This window comes from Falco naumanni, chromosome 1 (genome assembly GCF_017639655.2).
Source record: "Falco naumanni isolate bFalNau1 chromosome 1, bFalNau1.pat, whole genome shotgun sequence".
In the NCBI taxonomy this organism is placed as follows: domain Eukaryota; kingdom Metazoa; phylum Chordata; class Aves; order Falconiformes; family Falconidae; genus Falco; species Falco naumanni.
This window is the reverse complement of record NC_054054.1, coordinates 94071660-94098098: the sequence shown is the minus strand read 5'-3', so window position 1 is coordinate 94098098 and position 26439 is coordinate 94071660. Positions and strand designations below refer to the sequence as shown.

Genomic DNA, 26439 nt, shown 5'->3' with positions numbered 1-26439 from the left:
CGGCCAGGCAGCAGCGGGCCCTGAGGCGGCTGCTCGGGCTGTGCCGAGCCGAGTGGAGCCGTCGGGCGGAACGGCAGCGGCAGCGCGGGTTGCCGGCCGGACCCTGAGCGCGGACACGGGGTACGAGGCTGCCGGGCAACGGGGCTGCGGGCCTCGGAGCTGCGCCGGGGCTGCCGGGCCCGGCCATGCCTCGGTCCGAGGGTGAGGGGGCTGTGGGGAGAGGGGGCAGGCGCCTGGGGCCCGGCGGGGGGGGCTGCGCGGCAGGCGCTTTGGGCCTGCGAGGGCTGTGGGGTGGGTGTGTGGGGCCGAGGGGGGGCTCTGGTGGCCGCTTTGCTACCACCTGCGACAGGTCCCGAAGTGTTGGAGGCCGGTTCTGGCGCTGTGGGGGTGGCTCATGGGTCCTGCCCTCTGGGGAGGTGGGAAACACTCGCTCTGGGGTGGCAGCTGTTCAGGTCTTGGCGGTGTTGAGGTCCCTGGCATGCTTGAGGCTGGCCTTTGCTTTCCAGAGAATCATAGAATGGGTGGGAGGGCACCTTAAAGCTCATCTAGTTCCACCCCCCCGCCACGGGCAGGGACACCTTCCACCAGCCCAGGTTGCTCCCAGCCCCGTCCAGCCTGGCCCTGAGCACTGCCAGGGATGGGGCACCCACAGCTGCGCTGGGCAGCCTGTGCCAGTGTCCCACCAACCTCACAGTAAAGAATTTCTTCCTTATATCTAATCTAAATCTGCCCTCTTTTTTAGTTTAAAACCCTTGCCCCTTGTCCTGTGCCTACAGGCCTTAATATCTGTATTTGGCACCTATCAAATTATTTCTTCTCCACTCTGAAGTGCGAGGAGCTACCTGTGCCAGTGATCACAACTGAGTGATGGTGCCACTTGTCCTTGCCTGAAGCTTTTCTGATTTAACATTTTCTTGAGGGTATAGTGAGAGGTAAGTCTCACCAAAATGGCTTAGAACTGCAGAGGTAAAGACTAAATCCTCAAATCATCTGTAGGTAATGTGCTTATCTGTGCAGGAGCTGCCCAAAGCCAGTGGATGAGGATCATGTTTGTGTATAAATGATTATCATATGCTTCTTTTGAAGAAGTAAGCCCTCAGGTAAGTTCATTGTCAAGTATTTATAAAGCTTTTGTTGACTCTCTGCATTTTGTCTTGTTAAGTGGCAATATATTAGCTTCTGAGCATCCCTTGTGCCCTTTCCCTTGTATCCTTGCCTATAGAATTGTTCTTGTATGTTATCTGTAAACAAGAAAATGAAAATAATGAAGACTGGAAAGAGGAGTTGGAGTACAAGGAGTGGAACACAATGACAACACACTGATTTTTTTTGATATTTTTTTTCTCTTAAAATCTGCCCATATTAGGTTGTAAGCTTTGCTGAAATGGTATCGGTATTTGTGTGTTCTTATTGTGGTCCCATTGACAGGTAACTTTGCCTTTGCCTAGGCTGTATTTTACACACGCTTCTTCCTATGTTTTCGGGTGTTCCACTTCCCCTACTTAAATCTTGGATGCAGTAGATGGTTCAGAAGTAATATAAAGAATTACGCTTGCCTGTGTGTTTTGTCCACTGTGCTCCTAGTTTTCCAGGTGTTTCCTGCAACGATTCTTTGTTTCCTTAAGTTGGTCTTTTGGTAGGTTATAAAAATGTTCAGTGCGAGCCAGTCCTCCAAAGCCCAGTTCCTTGACAAAGCACGGCAGGCTCGGGAGGAGCGGAGGGAGCTGAAGGAGAGGGAGCGTGCTGCAGTCCAGATCCAAGCTTTGATCAGGAGATTTCTCTGTCGATGCCGCCTGCAGAGGGAGATAAGGTGTGTGAAATTCTACCTGCTGTGCTTTGCTCTTATCTGGAGAGGTGTGCTTGATTTTTAACTACCAGTGCTTGTTTTTCCCACTTTGGTAGGAGAGAAGTAGAGGATTTCTTTGGGGCAAATGAATCTGGTTCAAGTAAAAGAAGTGCTCTTTCTATCTTCAGAATTGCTAGGAAACTGCTGTTTGTATTTAATCATAAAGAGGACAAAGAGGTAAGGTTGCTACTCTGACGTGCTTTTCTTCTTCTGAGGACATATTTAGACATGTTAAATATGTTTAATTAGGTATCTAGTGATCATGTAGGTTCCTGTGATAAATTTTGGCTTCAGAAATGTGATCTCTGTCTCCTAGTCCTTGGAGAGATCTGCCTGTAGGAATGAAATAGAAGAACCCTTGAATTTTTTAGTAGCAGTTCCATATTCAGGGTGTAGTTTAATGAATGCTTTTCCTGGTGACCGTGCCAACTTCAGTAACTGAGCAGATTTTGTCAGCTGCCTCGGTTCCCCAGACAGGTACATTGTGGCAGACTCACAAAGAGCTGTTCTGGCACAGTGTAGCATGCAGGCTGTTTGTATTGCAGCTGCTTTTCTGACCGTGCCCTGAATGTGTGGCTTCAGAGTGAAGCCCTTTGCTGTAGTGTCTATGGATGATGATATTTGCCCCAGGAAACTCGGGGCTAATTGTAAGGAAAACAATTAGAAAATGAAAGGCTGTATTTAAAATTGCAGCAGCAGTGGGTGACTTTTTTGTTTTTATTAATCTCTGTTCCATTGAACTCCTGTTGATGATGGTGCAAGTGCTGCAAATGCAGTATTCTGTATGTACAGCATCAAAAAAAAAAAAAAGGTGATTATTACATATAAACTTCTCAAGTGCCTGGCATCCGTTTGAAGCATTAGAGTAATTGGGTGCATTGCTGAAATAGATCTGTTCTACTTCCTCTTCCCCTTCCAGCAGCGAGTCAGTCCTTTGCTGGGCAGAGGACTAGACTGTGCTCGTTTCCACTCTATTTCTGGACACTGCTCTCAGCATAACCACAGAAGCCAATTCTGTAGCTCAGAATGGCTTTATAACTTGCAGGCATGTGGCGAATACAACTGGACTGAAAGAATAATTAAGGAGTTGTGGATGTGATCACTGAGTTCTGCTGAGAGCCGTGATGGTCAGGAATTTGAAGCACACCGCTGCACTCATTAGCTTTAAGCTGTTCTAGCTGAACCCTAACAGGAAGGTGCTTTTCCTGGCTTCAGCCCATGCTATTGAGGGAGGCAGTTCAGCAGGGAAGGCAGAAATTCTTCTTGTTGATGAAAACTCTGTTCAAGAAGGAGACTCTTCTGCACAGCTGTAGCCTGATGTGTAGGTGCACTCTCGGGGAAGGAGCCATCGGCACTGTCTGTAGAGAATGTGTTTGGAGCATTTGTTGTTGAGATATTTTGCTCCCTCTGCTGAGCTGTTCCTAGTGCTTTTCCAGAATAGCCCTTCCTGGAGTTAGAACTAATGCCGCCTTTTTTTTCTTTTTTCTTTATTTTTCCCAGAGATTTGAAAAGCTGTGCCGTTGTATTCTTAATAGTATGGATGTTGAGAATGAGCCCAAGGTCAGCACGATGTGTTTTTTTGTTTGGGGGTGGGAGGGTTATTTTGTTTTTTCAATTCTATGTGCGGGGATTTAGGTTGGCGATATTTGAATTTTTAGCTTTCAAAAGCCCCTGAACACTGCTGATACTCCACGGTGGAAGTTTGGACAAGTTCTTTAGTATTCCTCTAATATTTTTACTTTGTATACAGCTATAGGAGTTAAAGGGCAACTTCTTTCTGTGGTGGGTGGTACACTTTGACCAGTGAATAATTCTGGGGAGAGAAATAACTGCTGGGTTCAGTAGGACACTGAGGAGGTTGTTTTGTCAAAAACTTCCTGGTAATGTGTTCTGCCAATCTGTAGCACAAAAGCTAATGCTGCTCCTGTTTGTATCCTGCCTTCCTCAGGTGTGGTATGTGTCACTGGCACTCTCCAAGGATCTTACGCTCTTATGGATCAAACAGATCAAAGACATTTTGTGGTTTTGCTGTGAATTTCTCAAGCAGCTTAAGGTAAGGAACATTTTCTTGGTCTTTTGTCTCCCTGCATTTACAGTTCTGTAGTTTGCACAAAGCTAATTTATTTATTAACACTGGTGTTTGTTATCACAGCCTGACATCCTACAAGACTCCAGACTGGTCAATTTGCATCTCACAATGCTTGTCACCTTCACAGACACTTCTACGTGGAAAATCCTTCGGGGAAAAGGTTGGTGCATCCAATTTAATACTTTAAGCCACTGATTCAGGACTTGCTATTAAAATCCATGGAATGCTGTTTCTGCACCTTGTCTTCTCCCCACGCTTGCCACAAAGGTTCACTATGTTTCTGTGCTTGCACAAAGCATAGAATGGACAACAAGGATTCCACTGAGATTAGACGGGCTGTTTCCCTTGGAACAGCAACAGTTGTTACAACATTCTTCTAATGCTTCAAAATCCCACACACAAGAAGTGTTCAGAGGGTAATGGAATACGCTTTTAGCTCTGGGGTTTTGTAGGAAATACACATAGAGAAGGTAGACGAGCATCGTAAGGAAATGAGACTCGTACCTTAAACAAGACTTGACGTTAAATGCTGCTAAAATGGTGGTTTTGCATATAAGGGTGAGGACTTTGTGCAGGAAGGGCTTATGAACTGATAAACTGTTTTATAGTGTGTAAGGAAGCGAAGAGTGAAGCTGTGATGCTGTTTTAGTAACATCAGTGTTTTAACCCGGAAGGTGAAACCCTGAGGCCTGCCGTGAACCACATCTGTGCAAACATCATGGGACATCTAAATCAGAAGGGATTTTATTCTGTGCTGCAGGTCAGTCTCAGGCCGATACAGTTATGTCTGTGCTGTGGTCCCTGTTCTGAGGAAGCTTTTATGATCTCTGTGGCGGTGTGTCAGGTAGAAGCTGGTTGTGGAACACTGGTGATTTGTGTATGGTCATACTTTTCTTCAAGGCAATAAAGCAGAGTCTCCCCACCTAAGACCAAATACACGGTCTCCTTTTTGTCGCTACTGCTGGATCTAAATCCTACTTAACCATCTCATAATGAGATGGGCAGGAAAGTGTCTTGACTATTTCTTCCAAACTCTGTTACTGACATATTGTATGGATTTGGTTTGTTTACTGTTCTGTTGGGGAAAGGAACTGATGTAATTTTTCTTATTCTTTTAAATGAGAATTATATTACTGAGCAGCTATGAGCCTTGCCTGTTAATTTTAAAAGGCCTGGGAACCCTCTGGGTACAGGTTCTGGAGAAGTAAGTATTGCAGAGTGTCTGATTTGATTGCAGTTTCTCTGTTATGCCATTGTTAACGTGAAGCCCTTCTGGTTCTGCCAAATTACTTGTAGTAACTTGTTTTTAGGTTGCTTTGGCATTCTTTTTCTCTGCTCTGAAAATAAACTTAACGTCTTTCAAGAGTAATCGTAATTCTTTGAGTACTGCAGGAGGTCTTGTTTTTTCTTTTTTTTTATTCCAGATTTTGCTAACTAATGGCTTGGCAAGATCCAGACCTTCCTTGTCCAAAGGCTCTTTAACTGCCATCTTCTCTCTTGCATTGCGGTAAGGCAGCCAGAGCTGCTTGGGATGATAGGCAGCCAAAGTTGTATTTATTGTGTTTTTTGAAGGCTTCTCATTCTGCCAGTCTCTTTGTGCCATTAAGGGTATCGTTGGTGAAAGAAGCTGCTTTAGGCAAATAGCTCGCTTTCCTGCCATCCTTTTTCAGATCAGAATGCTCTCAAGTCAGTAATTAGTATTCGTATGAGCCTAGACTTTGGAGTGCAATTCAGTTCAGAGTACGAGATCGATATGTCTTTCTGTTGAGCCATCAGAAGGGACTGGCATTCCCTAAGTAAGTATGGTTGTGCCTCTTCACAATGAGCTGCTGATGCAGCTGGACCTGTCACTCAGTTTGCAGGGGCAAAGTTGGTCCCTGAAACAAGAGCTGGTTGCTGGTCTTTCTGATGGTTCAGTCTGTTCTCTTAAAAATAAGAGAAGTATGCCATTGTCCTGACCTTATCTTTGCAGAGCTGATGTCTCTTTCACTTTGGAAATCTGCAGCCACAAATGAGCATTCTGTTAAGACTTCAGTGGTTAATTGTGTGCCGCTTCCCTTCTGTAGTGTCACTGCTGGGATGGTGAAGTTATGACATTCAGTAGAGTAGCAGTGGATGTCCTTGTATGCATCGCCTAATTTCTTAAGGAAAACTATTTAATTGCTGATTTTACAGCAGCAAGGAGAAGGGGAACTTAGACGAACTGTGTAACCCTTAGAGTGCTCTGGGTGGTACGGATGTGCTGTGTATTCCTTTGAGTGCTAAGCAATTTTGTGAACTTGCTGTGATAACAGAAGCGTAAGTGAATGTTCTTTTTCCAGTGATGCCCCTTGATGAGGGTAGAATCAGCAACCAGTTCTGAACGGTTCGATTAAAGACTGCATCTTACTTTGCTAGGTCAGGTTACTTGCACTGAAGTATCTGTCTCTCTGTAGCCCTGTGATTGCCGCACAGTTTTCGGACAATCTGTTGAGGTCGTTTCTGATCCACATTATGTCTGTGCCTGCTATAATGACTCATCTTACTACTCTAACACCTGAGGTAAGTGAGTACCCAAAAGTCCACAGGATATCACACATAAGGCCCCTTGTTATTCCATTTTATCAGCTCTTGGAACGGAGTGTTGGCATTTCTCTCTCTGCTAGTTTCAACTCTCTGTTGTGGAAGCGTTTGATCCTTACATCCTCCAGATACTCTGGCTTTCTAATACCACAGAAGTTATTAACACCAGTGGGATGATGGGCTGAACTGCCCTAAAATAAACAAATAAAATATTTTTGCATGTTATTGTTCTTTCATTTCTGTAACCATAGACAGAACAAAAGCAAAAATCGGTCTGTTGTGTGGCAGAGGATCTGTGATGCTAATTAGTAGGCTGTCCACTAATCCAATTTAATGTGACTGCTCCTCTGTGTAGCTTGATACAGACAGGCAAGTTTTGTGCCAAATGGACATTCTGTGTTCTTGCAGACAGGCAATTGCAAAGGTCTGTCTGCAGCTCATGGCCTATTCACCTGCAAGGTTTTTTATTTCCTGGAACAGCTTCACGTCAAACACTTGTTCTCTTCAGCGCAGCAGTCTCAGCTTGCTGCTTTATTTAGGAAGAAAAGATAGTCCAAACTGCTGAAAGCAGGTCAGGTGTGGTTGTTCTGTGTGGCGCTTCTCAGCCTCACTGACAGTTAAATTCTGTTTTTCAGCGTCTGGCAGTGATAGAATCTCATGATCTTTTCCGCAAGTTCATCCTATTTTTAAGTCATGAAGCACAATGCCGAGATGTCTGCGTGTGCTTAGAAGGAAGTCACACTCTTTGTTTGTTAGGTGAGTGCCTGTAACACTTTTTTTTTTTTGCTGTGCTTGAGAGTCTTAAGTCAGATCTCTCTCCATGGGTCCAAGCTGCCTCCATATCATAATTCTTTTATCCCTATTTAGGTATTTCTAAATAATAACTGAGATGTATTTTGGGATATTGCATACATGGTTTAAGGCCCTTGCAAATGGAAAGACTTGCTCTTGCATACATGTCATCAAGCCTAAACTGTGAAGTATTATCTCCACTAGCTTTTCACTTGGACTCAAAGTCTTGTAGCGTAGCAGACTTGAATCTAACATCCCTAAATAGACATGCTACTAAAATATTAAGTTCACGTTTCTGTAATAGTAACAAGAGGAACAGTTGGAACACTGGAATAACCATGGATCATCTGTAGCTTATAGTACTTTGTAGAAGGTGTTGGTGAGGTACAGATGAGAAGGCAGCCAGAATGACATGCCACTTTAGTGGTTGGTGTGTGCTGGAAATGGCTGCTGCAGGGTAGCTCTAATAGTCATTCTTCACAGAAATCCTCTCCTGGATTTGAAAAAGAATGTGAGTTATTTAATCTATTATGTCTGTAACCACTGTCCTGCAGCATCTGTTCCTCTTTTAAGTCTTGCTGTGCTGGTCATTCTACCAGGTAATCTTGTGTACTTGGGCTCCTTGAATGATAAAGTTCTTGAGGAGGAGACAGCTCATTTTGTGGGTGTGCTCATTCACATGCTCTCCTACTGCCAGAAGTACGTTTCACAAAAGAAATCCAACCTCACCCACTGGCATCCTGTTCTGGGCTGGTTTTCACAGACTGTGGATTATGGGTAAGTGAGGAGGACCTTATGGTGACAGATGATTAAGCCTCTTGGTTTTCTTTCTTTGTTTTTTTTTTGTTAAATGCTGCAGTGTATCTTAGGTTTTGAGATGAACAGCATGATTCTATTCAGAAAAATTTCTTGGGTATTTCAGGTTATCTATACAGCATAAACTGTTACATTCATATACAGACTATTACATGAGAAAATTAATTTAGTATAATTAGACTGGTAAATAGTGGCCATGCTGCTACACCTGATATAGAACCTGTGTGTCATCTCTTCTGTGAGGACCAGCTGTATGATGGGTGCATACTCCCATTTTTGACTGTGAGCTAGATGCACTGAAGTATCACTGTCTGGTGTTTTATTCCAGCCTGCCTTCTAACATGTCTCTCTGACTTGTCTTTCAGATTGAATGAGTCCATGCCTCTGCTGACAAAGCAACTGCAGCATCTCTGGGGAGTCCATATGATCCGCATCCTCTTCAGTGATGTGCTCAGCAAGAAATTGCTGGAGAATCAGGAAATAGCTCAGCTGCCAACACAGCCAGTTTCCCCACAGAACAGCCTTCCTATGAAGAGTCAGTTCTGGAGGGTTGCTTTATTTTGTGTGTGTGCGTGCACGTGTGTCTTTGTCTCTCTGAGAGTCACAGGGCTTTGACTTTACTCAAAGCTTTTAGCATAAGTGGAAATTACTTGCAGCGCCTGCTGCTGCTTAGGTGGGGATATGATCTCTCCTATTTGTAATTCCTGCTCAGGGTGCCTCTGTGACCTGGGGCAAGTCTCTTACTTCTGTGCTTTGAAAATACTTGCTTATTTTAGCAGATCTTTTTATTGTTTCTCAAGTAGCTGAAGTGCTTACTACATAACTTAGTACTTCCCAAGGCAAGATGGGAGACCAGCTTCGCAGGTGAAAAGCAAGGTGAAGCTGGCTCCTGGGCCTGTGGTGCATGGTGATTCTGCAGAAGAGCATTTGGAATAAGATAGTTGTAATCTGGCTATTTTCTAGCTGCTGCTTGTAGCACTAGATCCTGTGGTCATTACTTATTGCAGTTAGAATCATAGATTCCTAGAATGGTTTGGGTTGGAAGGGGCCTTAAAGACCATCTCACTCCACCCCCCTGCCACGGGCAGGGACACCTTCCACCAGCCCAGGTTGCTCCCAGCCCCATCCAGCCTGGCCTTGGGCACTGCCAGGGATGGGGCACCCACAGCTGTGCTGGGCACCCTGTACCAGTGTCCCACCACCCTCACAGTAAAGAATTTCTTCCTTATATCTGATCTAAATCTGCCTTCTTCCAGTATAAAGCCATTCCCCCTTGTCCTATCACTACACACCCTTGTAAAAAGCCGTTCTCTAGCTTTCTGGTCAGCCCCTTTAGGTACTGGAAGGTGCTCTGAGGTCTCCCCGGAGCCCTCTCTTCACCAGGCTGAACAACCCCAACTCTCTCAGCCTGTCCTCGTAGGAGGTGCTCCAACCCTCAGATCATCTTCATGGCCTCCTCTGGCCTCTCTCTAATAGGTCCACGTCCTTCTTATGTTGTTGGCCCTAGAGCTAGATGCAGTCCTGCAGGTGGGGTCTCACGAGAGCGGAGCAGAGGGGGACAATCCCCTCCCTCAAACTTGTGGCCATGCTTTTGCAGCAACCCAGGATTTGGTTGGCTTTCTGGGCTGCAGACGCACAGTGCCAGGTTGTGTTGAGCTTCTTGTCAACCAGCCCCCCCCAAGTCCTTATCCTCAGGGATACTGTCAATCCATTCTCTGCCAAGCCTGGATCTGTGTTTGGGATTGCCCTAACCCACGTGCAGGACTTTGCACTTGGCCTTGTTGAACTTCGTGAGTTTTGCACGGGCCCAGCTCTCAGGCCTGCTGAGGTCTCTCTGGATGTCACCCCTTCCCTCCGGTGTGTTGACTGCACCACAGAGGTCGGTGTCATTGGCAAATTTGATGGCAAGTTCTGGTGAAGTTTCTAGGCTAAGACCCCCACTGCATTATGCTTTTGCATTGGTAGCAGCTGTGCGCTGTGCTGAGAAAAGTCCACCAAAACCTCCTGTCTGTGGAGTGACCCAGTCTGCTAAAATCCACTTTCTTGCAAGGCTGCTGAGTGGCTGAGCATAAGAAATGGTTTTGAATAGCACTTCTTCTGTGCTTCTCTGTCACCAGATCTTTTCAAGAGAGCTTTCCAGAAGTCTGCATCTGTCCGCAACATTCTCAAGCCTGTTGGAGGCAAGCGAGTGGACTCGGCAGAAGTGCAGAAGGTGTGCAGTATCTGTGTGCTGTACCAGACCACGCTCACAACGCTCACGCAGATCCGCCTGCAGATACTCACAGGTCAGGACACATCTGTACTTTTCCAATCACTTGAAATGTGGAGGGGGGGAAAAATAGATTTTTCTTATTAAATTCTGTTGACTTGTTGGTAGTTTTATTACTGACAACAGTTTATTGACTAGCTGGGTGGAAGGCTTGTTCCATCCTGAATTGTACATCTGATCAATAACATTCATCACTTCTTTATCAAGCATTAACTCTCCAGAATACAAATTGAAGCAAGTTTTCCTATAATGAAACCTTGCTTACTCTGTATCAAACTTAAGACTGAGTCAGTGTTTTTGAGAAGCCTAGCAATATTAATCTTTATGTGGTGGAAACACTGAGTGCTTTCATACGTCTCAAGAACAAATTACCTGTCTTAGGAATGGATGGAGGAGGAGATAAGCACTGTTTTGGTCTGGTGGCTAGAGCAGAGAAATGAGTCCAGAGCCTCGGGTGTTTTGTTTGTGGCTATAATGGTGACCACAGGTACAACCCTGTTCTTTGTGTTCTCATCTCTTAAGATGGCTGTAATGGTGATTGGATCGTGGGAATTAATTCTTTTCTAAAGCTGCAAAATAATTAGTGGGAAAGAGCTTCAGATGTGCAAACAGTTAATGTCTCGTTAAAAGCTTTTTTCTGCTTTCCTGGTGATTATACATCTCCTGTTTAATGCAGACAGGCTCGGGAGCCAAATGCGACGCTTAACTTCCCTTCAAGTGAAGTGTTGCTTTGCAAAAGGATCTTTCGGCTCCAGGTTATGTTCGTCTCTCTAACCCTGCGTGGATGAGCAGGCAGAGCAAGCTTTACTGAGTGTGCTTTGTATTTTTCCATTGCTAGGCCTCACTTACCTGGATGATCTGTTGCCCAAATTATGGGCTTTTATCTGTGAGCTGGGACCACAGGGTGGGTTAAAACTCTTCTTGGAGTGCTTGAATAATGACACAGAGGAATCCAAGAGGCTGCTGGCCATGTTGATGCTCTTCTGTGACTGCTCCCGCCACCTTATCACGTAGGTAGCAAGCAGAGGGTGCTGTCTAGATTTGTACCGTGAAGCTGTTGCATTCCTTAAGTTTCAAGAGGAATAGTTAAGGTATTGCTGCCTTTGCATAACGATAGCTAGGCAGAGTAAAGCAGCAAGCTTTTTGGATAGTCCTGAGAAATAAAAGACTTCAAAAGGACTTTCCCCTTCAATCATGTGCTGCTTCAGGAATATACAGCTGGCTGAACTGGTAAGAAAATGTTACAGCACTGGCTAGGGAGGGGAAAGAAACGTTTCTTCTCCTGCCTACGGGCAACGATTGTGTCAGTCCAAACTAAACACTTTGAGTCCGGATAAGCTTTGAAGAAAAATGTTATAATACTGCTGCAAAAAAGCTCCCCCGCTTATGTGCTTCTGTTTAAAAGCCCTTTGCTGTCTCGCTCAGACTCACACAACACAAAGGATGTGAAGGGGGTGGAAAATTACCCTTGCCGGTCAGTAGAGACAGTTTTCTTAGCTTGAATGATGAAAAAGTTTTCCTGGGGATGAGTACATAGTTCCTTTTAACTACAAAATACTGGCTGTGCTTGTGTCTTGGAGCTTTCATGCTGTCTTCTGTTAGGATCAGATATCAATCAAAATCAATAAATAACGTTTAGTTGTTTATGGCTTCAGATCCTCATGGGTGTCAGTTGTCATAGAAATAAGAGCTACTGCTAAAGGATGATGCGCCTTTATGAAAATTTCAAAAGGGAATTAAATTTACACTTGCACATTTGCATTTGTTTTCTCTGATAGGATTCTTGATGACATAGAAGTCTATGAAGAGCAGATTTCATTCAAACTGGAAGAGCTTGTTACCATCTCATCTTTTCTGAATTCCTTTGTATTTAAGATGATCTGGGATGGAATTGTAGGTAAGTGCTTTTAGTAGCTTGAGCTGATGTTAACCTCAGAACAACAAATTACATTAATTTTGGAATGTGAAGCTTCTGCTAATTATTACTTTGCACAAAAAAACATATTACATGGTATGGCATGAGAATATGTCCCAGTCTTTTGGTGTCCAGATGCTACTGTCGTGCTTGGCACCGCATACAGCACACTTTTCTATTTCCAGTAAGAATTTGTGTAACAGACATGATGGGCATGTTGTTTTTTGCCAAAGACTTAAGTTTAGCATGACTGGGCCATGTATTGGATAAGAATAATATAGTGTTTTGACAAAGCAGAGCAGACTTGCTAGAGTCTCTAGACGTCTAGTGTTGATCTGTATGCTGGTATAATTTGGGTGCAACTCAGTTCTCATAATTAGATGAGATAGTCCATTTCTGTTGTGATGGCTTTGATGTGGCTAAGAGGTTTTTTTCACTTTGATCAAAGAAGACGCTGTCTGTCTTCTGGGAGGCACAAAATCTCTTCCTTCCCTCTGAAGGCAGTGGAGATTAGGAGAAATGCACCTGCCTTATTAGTGTGAGACAGATGATCAACGTGTTGCTCTTGGACACTCCTGTTACCTAGGGTGCCTGGACATTGCTGCTTTGTTCCTTTTGTTCAGAGAATGCCAGAGGGGAGACCCTGGAGCTGTTTCATTCTGTCCATGGCTGGCTTATGGTCTTGTATGAAAGGGACTGCCGCAGGCGTTTTGCTCCCGAGGATCACTGGTTACGCAAGTAAGTATCCAGCTCAAGGCAAGGATCGTGTGTAGCTGTGTGCTTGTCCCAGTGCACCAGCTCCCCTTAGGGTTTGGGATACCTTACTTTAAACTGCGTGACTCTTATCCTACCCCTGAGATCAAGGTGAGAACAGATCCCTGTGTTTGCATTTAAGGATACCTCTCCTATTGTGCTTCTCTTCTCTGATGTAAGGGTTAGCTGCTGCTCATGGAGGGTGATGCTTTGAAAACTGACTCGGCACCTAACAGCTCGAGTGTTTCTGGCCGCCTTAGATGCATCCACCTGAGCACCTGAATTGTTTTTGAAATCATTACAAGTTTCTTCTCTCTACTACCCCCAGCTATTTACTACACTTGGGCATTTCTCAGGGATCTCTGAATCTGTGCCTTTCTTTGTAAAGGGACCTCAAACCCAGCGTGCTCTTCCAGGAGCTGGACAAGGACAGGAAACGAGCCCAGCTGCTCCTGCAGTACATCCCACACGTCATTCCCCACAAGAACGTGAGTGGGACAGGGGCAGAGGGTGGAGGCTGAAAAGCCAGTGACCTGGGTGGCATGGGATGGAAGGGACATGCATCTTGAGCATTTTGTGACAGAGCTTGTGATTGAAATGCCAGTTGAACAGAAGTCCTCTCCTTCACCTCCACTCTCCCCAGTATATTTCCTCTAAACTGTCTTGGTTTCTCTCACTGAGAAAGAGCTTATTTTGTGTGGGCAGCTGCATAGAGTCATCCCGCAGTGTGTGACATGGCTTTGGAGAAAAAAGAGGAGTGTCTTTTTGCAGGTAGCAAATCTGCAGAAATGACAGATTTTTATGTGGTGATAGGAAAGGTGCTTTTGTTTTCAGTATGGTCAATACCCTGTCCCTCCCAAAGCAGAGCTTCAAGTATTTCCCAGCTCCACTGGTGAACAAGGTGGTAGATCCCACTATTTCTAATGAGTAGGTGGCCGTGACATTATTGGGGCTACATGGGAACAGGACAGCCAGGAGCTAGTTCTGGGTGTGTGTCAGGAGCATCTGGCAGCCCCGCTGCACTGGAGGATAAGGATCCTTGTAGGTGAAGGCTTTTATATTTGTTTTTTTTTTTTAAGAGGGTGCTGCTTTTCCGAAACATGGTTACAAAGGAGAAGGAGAAGCTTGGGCTGGTTGAAACTAGCTCCGCATCACCTCATGTGACACACATCACTATCCGCCGCTCACGTATGCTGGAGGTGAGTGACCTGGCTTGCAGAAGCCAACCAGCAAGCCAGTAACTTGGCCTGATAAGAGTATGGGGTGTGAATATGTTTCTACCTTCTCTGTGGGTGTTGAGGGACCCAGTGTCAGTTCTGTCTGCTTTTGTATGAAGTCATGTTACAGGAAAATGCTGGACCTTAGTTCAGTTCAGACTGCTCCAAACCTGGAGGTTTGGCTAGGAAAATGCTGGTCTTTTTGAAGACAAAATTCAATGACTAATGCAGATTTCAGTCTCCTGTCTCTGCTGCATGCCTGCATGGATGTTCTATATGTCTCTCTGTGTGATTGTCCTCTGGCTCTTCTGGTCTGTGCAGGATGGATATGAACAGCTACGGCAGCTTTCCCAGAATGCCATGAAAGGGGTGATCAGAGTGAAGTTTGTGAATGATCTGGGAGTTGATGAGGCTGGTATTGACCAAGATGGTGTTTTCAAAGAGTTTCTGGAAGAGATAATTAAAAAAGTGTTTGACCCTGCCCTCAACTTGTTCAAGGTATGACACAGGTCTGCAGATGCTGACCGTGATGACCCATTGCAGACAGAAACAGACTGGCTCACTGTGCTGTTATCTCTCTTTGTGTGCAGACAACCAGCGGTGATGAGAGGCTGTATCCATCCCCAACATCCTACATTCATGAGAACTACCTACAGCTCTTCGAGTTTGTAGGGAAGATGCTTGGGAAGGCTGTATATGAGGTGAGCCAAAAGCATCGTGTTAGGCAGTTGTCACTGTTGGTACAGTACTATTCAGATGCAGTTCTGTGATGGTGCCCCTTGCCTTTGAGAGCCAGATGCTTGCAGAGGTATTACTGAAGAGGTGAGTTTCAAAAAATTATTTGTATAAAGATACTGATGGTGGAGCAGCCTGGCACTTCTTCTGGCATGTATTAAAAATAATCTTGGCAGTAAAACTTGGCATATACTGTGATTATTTTTCTCAGTGCTAGGGACACTAGCTGGGATAGTTATTTTGGTGTCACCCCCTTACAAGTATCCATTTGTTGATACCTTACACAAAGGGACATGTGGCTAAATGGAGGAGGGAATGACACTCTCCACGTAAGGTAGTTCTTTCAAAGGAAACATGGAGTTTCCCCTGGTGTCTTTTTGCACCTGCTCCACTAATTAATCAGTTTTTAAAGGATGTGGTTTTCTTAGCTGATTTCGATGTCTTGCATCTTTGCACTTGTTCCACAACGTGTAATCTGCCTGCAGGCCTCGTAGGTAACTAAAGATGCTGCACATAACAAGTATGCGGTGGGACCTGACCTATGCATTTTTGTTGTCTGTAGGGAATAGTTGTGGATGTACCATTTGCTTCCTTCTTTTTGAGTCAGCTACTTGGGCACCACCACAGTGTCTTCTACAGCTCTGTAGATGAACTTCCCTCCTTGGACTCAGAGTTCTATAAAAATCTCACTTCAATTAAGGTTTGAGCATTACTTTTCTTATTGTTGTTCAACTCCCTTATCACTGGTTGCTGCTAGAAATACTAGATTTGCAAATGCCTTTGGGGTACTGATCATCTTTAAAAACACCTTGAAAGTAACTGGGTTTTCTGAAGCAAGTCGAGAGGTGGCTGTCCTCTGTTTTTACTGGGGCAAGCAGGGATGAGAAAGGAGTCTGAAGGTGTAAACCCGGGAACTGGGAATCGGGGAAATCTCAAGTTTTAGCCTCAGTTCTTGTGCAGGCTCCCCATTAACCTCGAGCAAGCCATGTATTTGTTATGCTTTGGTGCCTGGTGCCTGCTGAGGATCACTTAGTGTACTTACAGTAATTACTTAGAGTAATACAGAAATACAGAACTGCTGTTCCTGCTGCTGAACACTGACCTTCTTTCCCTTTCTCTGTTCCTTTAGCGGTATGATGGTGATATCAGTGACTTGGGCTTAACATTGTCCTACGATGAAGATGTGATGGGTCAGGTGGGTTTTCATTCAGTGTTGGATCTTATATCTGCTTTGTTCCAAACACCCTCTTCATGCTTGGTGGTGGCGAGCAGAATTCTGGGCACTGACAGAGTCCACAGCCCTGGCTCAGGCAGTCCCTGTTTCTCCTGGATAGAGCCTAGCTGCTCTGCCATGGGAGTATCTGCCTTGCTTGTCGGGCTGATGCTACCAGGAAGAGCCTTTGAAGCACTGGGAGGGATCCTGAGGATCATTGCCACTGCTGTGGTGCCAGAAGTGGCAGCTTGTGAATATTAGCAATTGGCAGCAGAACTAGATTTGACTCCTGAGCAGAGGTGCTGTAGCTTTTATTAGTGTCCTTTGAGCAGAGAAATACACCTGCAGTCTGACTTGCCAGCAGAAGACAGCTATTTATTCTCTGCTGAGCTTTCTGAGACCTGGTCTTTTGCATCTGAAAGTCAGGCAGTCTGTCCAAGCTCATGCTGCATGGAGTGCTTTTGACTCTGTTACTTGTGTTTCTGAGTATGTCAGGTGGATGCTCTGTGTAGTCCATCTGAACAAGAATCCTGAGGGGACTGAATAGTAAATGACCTTGTGTTTGATTGTGGTCAGGACTTAGCTCTGCTCTCATTTTACCAAAAAAAAAAAAAAAAGCCCACACTGAAAGGCTGGCTCAGCTTCAGAGGTTCTCTGAACTCAGCCATAGGATTCTCTAACTTCATTCAATATTTAGCTGTGGAACAGCTTTTTCCGCAGAAAAAGGTTGCCTTCTTGACCCTTAATTTTTCTATTGCCAGGGGTTTTCTTTTCCTTTCTAGTTGAGAAACATTGTTCTCTGCTTTCCCTGCATAACCGGTTTCCCTCTTTTTTTAAAAAGAAGAATCTGTGTGAGTGGGGAGGAATTCCTTTTCTTCGAGCGTAGCAGTTTCTGTCAGAGAAACTTGAAGCGTGTCAGGAGGTCTCTTGGCCTTGAGAGGAAAAGGCTGTTTGTCAGTCCCTTATGAAGGCTTGAAGGTACTTGGTTGCACTTGAGCCCTGAGTTCTGTGATGCTATGTGTGCATAGCTGGAAAATATGGATAGATAAGATTAAAAATGCCTTCCCTCTCTGTTGCTGCTGCAAATTCTGTGGGGAGATTCCAGCTAGTGCTAAGCCCGGGCACTGTTAGTAGTGTAGATCCAGTGGCTCAGAGCTCCGAGACCACTAAGTCACAGAGTGTTTATCTGGGGCAGCTTGTCCTTGAGAGCTTTGCATGCTGCAGTTTCTTATTCCTAAAATGGCTCGTTTGGGCCTAGCTTGCATTGTCTGATAGCAGCGATAGCAGTGTAAATGCACCCGCCAAGCTGCGAGGGTGGATGGGAAGACAGCTGAGTACTGATCCAGCCCTGCTTTGAATCAGTGAGAGGCTGCATCTGCTGCACAGTGGGCTGAACCGAACACCTCATTGCTGCCTCAAGGTTGCTGAAATTTCAGCTTTGAGGGGTTTTTCCACCTGAAAAATAAAGGTAGGAAGCAGCCCAGCAGTAAGACATTGAAGGCTGCAGCATGCAAAGCTTCCAAACAAACCAGGTCTGTCTTGTGCTTTGGCCATGCCGAAGCAGCCAGGTGGGGTAACCCTGTGGTTCCTGAATGAACTTGTGTGTCCCTGCAAGGTACAGCTCTCTTTGGGCATGGGGAGCTGAGCTCATTCCCTCTGCTGGGCTCCCTTCTGACCTTGGAAGTCACCTGAAAACTGGAGCGCAGAGCCCACTCTTCACAAGTGATGACTTTCTGCCTCGTAGCATTGGTGCAAGAGGAGTCGTGACTCTTCTGCTGTGGCAAACACCTAGAGGGTGCCTGCCGCTCTCTCAGAGCAGCGCTGTCAGCTCAGCACCAGGCCTTGGCAGGGCAGGGAGGAGATACTTCTCAGCTGTCTCACTTTTTGAGTGCTCTCTGCTTCACGCCTTGAGTGCCCAGCTTGAGGGACAGTGAACTCCAGGGAGCTCTGTCACTCCGGTGGCCCCCGATGAGACCTGTGGAGCAGACAGCTTTGGATTGCACTGTTACACTGAGCTACGTGAAGGCTCTGAGCTTGTTCAGCCTCTGGATCCTGGGATTGTGACAGTCCCCCAAGGCTCTTTGAATTGATTTGTGTGCAGTTCAGCAGTGATGGATCAGACTAGAGAGGAGGCTTCCTCGAAGAGGGGCTGGCTCCACTGGTGGGAGAGTCAGAGTTCCCTACTGTTCAATTACTATGTTAATAGTTAAGTGAAACTGGTTCAAGGCAGAAGCAGGATTATTACTTAAATTTTAAATCCTACTGTTTTATTGTAAAAATAAATGTTTTATGGGGAGGTAACAGCTTAGCATGGCATTTCTTTCCATTGTGGTTCCAGGCAGTAATTAGCAATACAATCATTTCTTCCCTCAGCTTGTTTGCCATGAACTTGTTCCTGGAGGGAAGACCATTCCTGTTACCAATGAAAATAAGTAAGTATAGCAATTAGATTTTTAAGGTCACCACTGCAAAATACTTTATTCCAGTTCCTTGGGCTTGCATCTGGAATGAATTGAGATAGACTGGAGTAGAAGGAGCACATAAATATCTTAATAGAATTTACTGGTTACAGTTCATCGGCAGAAATTGTATTAAATTTGATTTGCAAAATAAAAATTGACAATTTACTTCTTGAAACAGCGCTTCTGAGGTCAAAGGCACACAGTCTGTGAGATTCTGCAGGATTTAATGATGGTGATAGATACAGACAGATGGATTCAAAGCAATTCAGGCACACAGTCGTGAACATAGAGGGCACAGATGCTCAAAGACACCTTGGAGCAGACAGATCTTCTCAGAATGATAACATGTGGCAGTTGTATAAAGCACTGTTCTTCAGAAGAGACAGTGGTGAATTCAAATGTAGTCGACAGTCGTACTTTAGACGCAGGAAATCAGAGGAGACACTGAGCCCTGTAGCTATTTTCACAGATAACCAGCTTTTAGATAGTTATCGTAAATGTCAACTCCACAGCCTGAAAACCAAACCCACCTTTTTGTTCCCTTCATATTTTTTTTTCTTCTCTATACCCTTCAGTGATCATAAAAGCAGGATAAAATAGCTTATCTATTAAGCAGATATGTGTTTGAACTGATAATCTGGGGGTTGTTCTCTTTAATGGCAAGTGAAAGCTGGATCCTACCTGAGGATTTGTCTTTGTTAGTCGTGCTCTGCAATCTGATGTTCCCAGTCTTTTCCCTTCCTGAGCTCTGACCAGGGAGTTTGCATTTGAAAGGATCTTTCTCTGGCTTGTCAGAAGGCAGCTCAGGGAGAAAGTTGAAAGTCCTGTATGTTGCTCCACTCGCTTACAGCAGAAACTTTGAAGCTTTTGTGCAGATGTGCACACAAATTGGTAGTTGGGAGGGAGCAGTCTAGAAAGAGTCCTGTCTATTAATGGCGGAGCGAGGTGACCTAGCTGAAAACCCAGCCAGTGTGATCGTGGTGGTGTCTGCCTAGGAGCTGATGAAGAAAGAATCAGCAAGCTGGGTTGTTTTGACTGTTGGTGCGAAGAGGAAGCCTGATGGTGCCTCCCTCTGATAAACAGTGCCCCTCTTCCATACTCCTGGGAGGAAGGTGGAAATCTCCTAAGTGTTTTTTGGCACGTTGATTCGGTGTATCGATTCTGCAGCCACGGGTTTCAGTGCAGGTGGCGTCAGAGCCCAGACAGTTGGGTTTTTTCAAACCTAGAGGAGTGCCTTGAACGGGGATGTCATCCTTTAAAGAGGAGTTGGATGCATGCGCCCCTCTGAGTTGCTGTCTGGGCAAGGTTGATGAAGTGATCATTAACCAGCTAGTCCCTGGGTTGAGAAGCAACTCTAAGAAATGAGCAGACAGTCCCAGGGGTGGCGGGTGGGGGCACAGCCTCGTAGAACAACTCTTCTTACAGGGCCCTGGAAGGGAAAGTATAATGAATCTCCAGGCAGTGCTAGTCCATTTTGGGCTGAAGAGACAGGTCACCAGCCTTGTTCCTGCACCGATGAGGTGGGTATCCCCCGCTGTTCCAGCTCCCTCACTGACATCTTGTCTTCCCTGTCACGCACAGGATCAGCTACATCCATCTCATGGCTCACTTCCGGATGCACACGCAGATCAAGAGTCAGACAGCAGCGCTTATCAGTGGATTCAGGTCGATCATTAAGCCTGAATGGATTCGTATGTTTTCTGCACCAGAGTTGCAGCGGCTGATCTCCGGTGACAACGCTGAGATTGACCTTGAGGACTTAAAGTAAGTGAGCAACTTGGTCTGCTGGTCTCCTCGCTCAGCAAACCAAGCCGTTTCATTGCAGAGCTATTTGAAGGTTTGCAGGAGACTGACTTTTTCACAACTTTCTGCTCCTCCTAATTGAAAACTGAGGAGCAGACGAATGGAGCTGAAGAACATGCTCCTTAAAGCGAACTTGGACAGAGTACTAACGAAAGGGAAGGGCCCTTTCTTCCACTGGTTCCTAAGAGCAGAATTTCTCTCTGCCCTTCCCTTTAACCGAGTAAGCACTGGCAGGGGCTCAGTACTGGCAGTGTCTGCTGTAGCAGTGAACCCCGACTCATGGCAGGTATTGATCCTTCCAGCGCTTGGCAGCTGGCAGCTGTGACCCTCCTGCTGCAGTGGGACACAAGCCTGCTGCAACATTTCTCTCCCCAGAAAACACACGGTGTATTATGGGGGCTTCCACGGGAGTCACCGGGTCATCATCTGGCTGTGGGACATCCTAGCTAATGACTTCAGCCCTGAGGAGAGAGCCATGTTTCTCAAGGTAAATGCAGTCGTTTCAGCCCAGCCTTACAATCTGGGGGGGTTGGGCCACTTAGCCGAGTGCTTTCTGCACTAACAGAGTATCAGAATGCTTGACACCTTAAAGTCTGCACCCTGCTTCTCAGCAAAGGGGCAGCCCTGGAAGCAGAGTTCCTAGAAACGCTCTTGTGTCCCCGTGAATAGGCTTGCATAGGTGGCGGCTTTCAAAGGCTGGCAGAGCTGTGCACAAAAGCTCAGGAGTATTGTACTGGGGGGTACTCAAATGCCAGTCCGAGCAGCTGTCTGCTGTGACTGTGTTAGTTGCATGTCTCATATAGCCAGGCTGCTCTCACTGCTGCTGTCTTTCACTGTCCGTCACTCTTTCAGTTTGTTACCAGCTGCTCCAGGCCTCCGCTTTTGGGCTTTGCCTACCTCAAGCCTCCTTTTTCCATCCGCTGCGTGGAGGTCTCTGATGATCAGGTAGGCACCCTGCTTGCTCGTGTCTTATGCATCCCCTGCCAGGCCTCCTTCCCTGGCCAGATTCCTCATCTCTGTCTGACCAGGAACCTCTTAAGGCATAAAGATAGATGCTTTACAGGGCAAGGTGAAAACAACCTTATCGTAACGCATATGGCTGCACCTACAAGCCCACACACAGCAGCACTTGGGCTCTTTTTGCCCGTCTCCAGGGTTGTGGGGTTTTCTGGGGGACCTCCCTGCGTCCCGTTCCCCCTACCCTGTTCCCTGTGCACCCTGGAAAGGGGCCCTGCCCGGGTAATGGTGGTTGCAGTTACAAGAGGAGCTCCTTTCTAGCTGTCGTGGGGGACAGGGCTTGGAGGTTTGACTCTCCCTGTTCCCAGCAGACGGGTTTTGTGTTAGCGCCTCTGCCCTGTGTGTAGGCACCCCGCTTGGAAGCAGCACAGCAGAGAAGTGCAGAACTGATGTGTTTCTGCCCTTTTCCAGGACACCGGTGACACGCTGGGCAGTGTGCTACGGGGCTTCTTCACAATCCGCAAGAAAGAGCCAGGTGGGCGTCTCCCAACCTCCTCTACATGTTTCAACCTCCTCAAGCTTCCCAACTACAGCAAGAAGAGCATCCTGCGGGAGAAGCTGCGCTACGCCATCAGCATGAACACTGGTTTCGAGCTGTCCTAGTTGCCATGGCCCTGGACTCCGCAATGGGGGGCTCTCAGAGCTGCTGACTGCTGCTGGAGGTGGAAGCCTTCGTGCACAGAGGGTGGATTGGCTCCACGGGAGCTGACTGCTCACTCGAGGGCTGGAGAGATGCAGCTGATAATAGAGGCTTACAGGGAAGAGCTGCTGGGCTAGACAGGGCTGGCTCTTGGGCACTGCTCCAGGATGAAGGAGGTGATGGGCCTGACCCAATACACTTCACTTGACACCCACGTAAATCGTCTTTAAAAAGCAAACCCCAGGGGAGCATAAAAGGAACATTAAAAGTGCCAGTCAGATTAGTGACCGTAATACCCCCCAGCAGGCTGTGCAGCCTGGGCAGCTGCTGCTGTGGGAGTGGTTTTTTTTCCTTTCCCAGGAGATGGTTCAGTTTATTACTGGGTAGAAGTCAGTCTGTGGGAAAGCTGCACAAAGGCAGAAAGATGACGGAGCCCACGAGGAGACGAGCACGAGGCTGCGGTGTTGGATGTGCCATGAAATGGGCACCGTTCACTCAGGACAGGTACCACGCAGGGGCTTCCTGATGCCCTTGCTCTCTGCAAGGCCTTGGCATTTGTCTCAGAGAATAAACCACTTGCCCAGTCTTGAGAAGCAGCAGGTTAAATGGAAGCAGATGGACCCCGCCATTCTCAGGAAGGTTTCAGAGTGCTGTAGGTTAAGAGCTCGAGCAGCAGGCATGGAGGAGGTCGGTGTGCTGAGCCAACTGTGCTTCTGCCAAGCTCTTGCCAGGGCCTGTGCTTTGGACGAAAGGGGTGGTTGTCTGATTTTTCTCAGGAGCGGAAAAGGTTTAATTTTATTTAGTTTTCAGAGGACAGGAGCTGGCGCAGAGCTCAAGCAGCCCTCACCCCCCAGCACAGTGCTCAAGTGGGGCAGGTGCCTCCTGTGATCTCTGGAAGGGGAATGTGTCGAGCTGCTGAGAGCCTCTGGAAACCTCCGCTGGCAAAATTCCTCTTACTTGGATAGAATTTTCACTTTGCTTGCAGGCCCTTTTGTTAGGGAGATGTGCTGTTTCAAACCAGGACTTGGCCTCTGTGTAACAGCCACATTTGCTTTGTTGCCAAACTATTTATTTTGGTCGCTTTGTCTCCAGCCTTATATTTTTAACAGCTGATGTTTGCCTGTAGCAGGCAGCTTTTTCAGGTTGTTCTGAAAGGCAGGGGCGGGGGAGGTGCACATGTGTGTGTTGGGAAGGTGTGGACCCTTCCTGCTATTTCTAACGAAGTCCAGAGTGTGATTTGCAAAGTGTCTCTGCAGCTTCCCAGCCTTGCTCCCTCGTGCTGCTGCAGGTCCTGCCTCAGCCCAGGTGAGAGGAGACCCTGCTGTCTCCTGGGCTGCTCTGTCCCTGCTGGGTTTCTGGCACAGAGGAAAGCCATGCATGTTCTCCTGTTCGGGAGAGGATTAAAAACCGGGCATCTCCTCCCCTTGCTCTGTTGCTGCTCACTAATAAAACAAGCTCCCGCAGAGGCTGCTAGTATCTCCCCTGGACTTCCCTTCCTTACGTGACATGGCAGCGGCGACCCTCGCCCTGCGCCCTGGCCCCTCTGTGCCCTACGGGCAGGTTGGCTGCAGAGCCTTGCTGCACAAGTCAGCTCGCAGCAGCTGCTCGAGTGCAAGGCTGCCGTACCCTACCTCATCCTCTGGCTTGCCTCAGTCCATCTCGTGAGGATTCACATCCCCAGGTGTGCTCAGCAAGCACAGGTCTCCATGGAGAGAAGGCTCCCTGGGCTCTTAGACCCTCTCCACGATACATTGCACATTTCAAACAGACCAGAAAATATTTGGCACCATTCAGCCAAGAGTACAGAGATGGCCTTTGCTTCCTTTTTCTCTTCTGTCTTGCTTCAGCTGGTTTTCAGAGAAGTAACCCTTTTTATTTTTTTTTTTTTAGAACCAAAGCCTGGAAATGCATCTGGAAAGCAATGTCAGGATCCTTTTTCTGTGTCAACTCAGTAATATTGATCAGAAGTGTTAGTGAGGATGGGAATATCTGCATTCAGAGGATCCAAGATGCTGGACTATGAGTCTAGAGAAATTAATGATACTAAATTTTTTAATTTCTTTTTTTACCTAGAACATTTCAGCATTAACCAGTTGTTGGCTGTGTAGTGGAGAGGTTTAGGCACTGACTTGTACCAGTCATAGTTTAAAATATCACACACAATCTCATTTTTTCTTCTAGGGAAATACAGTGTGTCTAAATAGAGCACAATGATTGTTCTATGAAGTGAATTGTTGAACGCAGCAAAATAAAATCTTTGCTCCCCTTTTTTTTCCTTCATTCCTCAGGAGTACAATTCCTAGAAAAGATCTTAATGCAGACTTAGCTAGGTCCCTCCAAACCGGGAAATATTGCACTACGAGACACTACATCCAATTTTGTAGCTAGCGTATAAAACGTGATTGTCTATAAACGCCCTGGTGGCTGTGTGTGCAGCAATTTCTCTTGAGTAGCTGATTTCTGTATGACTGGGAGGCTTTAATACATTTTTACCTGAGCAGAAGGCTGCGAACGTGTATCGGTCCCTGCCTGCACTGCTGTATTCTGCACGGGTGTTCTTTGTAGGGCAGGGATCGGTTTGCCATGGGAGATTAATGACTATTTTTTCTATAGAAGACTTGCTGCAGTGGAGACCTTGGTTACATCCCTTGTATTAGAAATGCAGGGAAAAGAAAAAATAAACCTGGTATGAGTAAGATGATTGGATGTCTCTTCTTCCTTTCCCAAGGGGCAGGGAAATTGCTGGATGTAATGCTTCTGCTCAGAGCGTGCAGCAGAGGGAAAAGCAGAGCTTTGGGGTACCGGTACCTCTGCCAGGAGGCTGCAACACAGGGGATGGAGGGGGCTGGTCCCTTGGGAAATCCCTTTGGCCAGGCTGGTTCCTGGTGCCTGTGCCCAGTTGTCCCTGAGAGGCGAGCTCCTTCAGGCACTGTGAGTGTCTCTGAGCCTGAAGGGACCTGGCAGAGTTGTTTGAAGGTTTTCTTCTTGCATCTTGGAATATGCTTGGGGAGTTGCTACTTGGACTTCCACGTTGCTGTGCCTTTGGTTGTTGGTATTTGCACAAGAATATCGGTGCTCCTTGGGCGAAGCGCGTAGTGAGCCTGGCTCAGGGCAGGCACTGGGGGTAGTGGTGCTCTACCCCCAGTGGTGGGAAGAGTGGAGAGGGACGCAGGCTGGAAAGCCAAGCAAAGGAGAGCAGAGCAGCGTGTGTCTGTGGGCAGCGCAGAAGCTCCATGTGGTGAGTGCTCTTCTCCAGGAGCTCTGCTGCAGGCAGAACTGGGGGGTGGTGGCAAAGCTGGCTGCCCCCAGGCTCTGCTGCAACCACTGGAGCTGGGCTTGGGTGGCCAGCGGGGCCAACTCTGCATCTTCGCACCGAGGAATCTTAAGCTTTTTGGCTTGGGGAGGCTTAGGGAGATGGGAGGTTGTGGGGCAAGGCTGTGCATTGTATTCTTTTTTTTATTATTATTTTTCGTAATACTGTATTGTAGAAGCTGCCCTAAGGACCAGCCACTGGAGCCAACATGGGGTTTGTTGTTAATACCAATGCAGGCATGGTGTTCCTCCCCTTGCCGGGCTCTGTAAGCATCCTTGGAGGAGTGAGGAGCTGTGCCAGCTGCTCCAGCTTCCCCCCAAGTTCAGGTTTGGTGTGTGGCAGCGCTGATGGTGCTGCGCTCGCCCTGGGACCATGGTGCTCAGGGCCACCCGGTGGGTGCCCGGGCTTTGCTGGGGAGAGGGAGCTCGGGGAGAGCGAGGGAGAGGGCTCCCAGTCAGTGTGCAAGCGCCATTGTTTTGACACTGAGGCATATGGCGCCGTCAGAAACAGCAAAAAGAAACCCCACAGCAGATGCTGCCAAGGCAGAAAGCTGGCAGCAAACAGCCAGGCCTGCAAAATGCCTGCTTCTGCCTGGCGGGCCAGCGCCACGCCGTCTTGCCGGGGCTGGCTCTGCACACACTGTGGGGCTGGCTGAAGGCGAAGTGTGACCGTGGCCGTGGTGCTGGGACCAGACACACACTGGGCACGGAGCTGGGAAGCATCGCTGGAGGCTGGTGCTCCCTCAGTGGCGATGCCGGCAGGGAGTGATGCTGGGGGGGTCCCAGCCGTTGGGGCTGCCATGCGGGTAGGCACAGGTGTGTTTGGGGAGCAGGTAGCTCTTCGTGCTGCTCCTCTTCTGCTCCTCCAGACTGTCCCAAGCCCCCAGCTCACGCCAGACTGGTATTCCTTCTGTTGGATCACACAGGTTTGTACAACCTCTCGGCCGGTGCTTCATGCCAGAGCTGGTTGCAGGTTCAGGTGGAGAGGGAGGAGGGCG

At 47.1% G+C, this 26439-nt stretch overlaps 1 protein-coding gene across 12 annotated transcripts; it reads left to right on the top strand.

Moving 5' to 3' along the window:
* Window positions 1-6: 6 nt before the first annotated feature.
* On the top strand, window positions 7-24830 carry UBE3B (ubiquitin protein ligase E3B). Of its 12 annotated transcripts, none has more exons than XM_040607765.1 (29): window positions 7-120; window positions 1018-1100; window positions 1641-1810; window positions 1903-2023; window positions 3347-3406; window positions 3795-3899; window positions 3999-4095; window positions 4610-4695; window positions 5360-5442; window positions 6371-6476; window positions 7133-7253; window positions 7889-8066; window positions 8471-8640; window positions 10223-10390; window positions 11213-11384; window positions 12153-12271; window positions 12913-13027; window positions 13431-13530; window positions 14122-14241; window positions 14581-14757; window positions 14850-14960; window positions 15557-15694; window positions 16124-16189; window positions 18581-18639; window positions 20251-20433; window positions 20848-20959; window positions 21325-21417; window positions 21901-21964; window positions 24020-24830. In XM_040607765.1, the coding sequence occupies exons 3-29, from the start codon at window positions 1650-1652 to the stop codon at window positions 24082-24084; spliced, it is 3150 nt and encodes a 1049-aa protein (XP_040463699.1). In that variant the 5' UTR covers window positions 7-120; window positions 1018-1100; window positions 1641-1649; the 3' UTR covers window positions 24085-24830. The 12 variants fall into 12 exon arrangements, with proteins under 12 accessions (XP_040463699.1, XP_040463622.1, XP_040463693.1 ...); XM_040607697.1 differs by adding an exon at window positions 777-932 and having other exon boundaries at window positions 16-120; window positions 21901-24830; XM_040607715.1 differs by adding an exon at window positions 777-932 and having other exon boundaries at window positions 16-120; window positions 997-1100; window positions 21901-24830.
* The last annotated feature ends 1609 nt before the right edge of the window (window positions 24831-26439 follow it).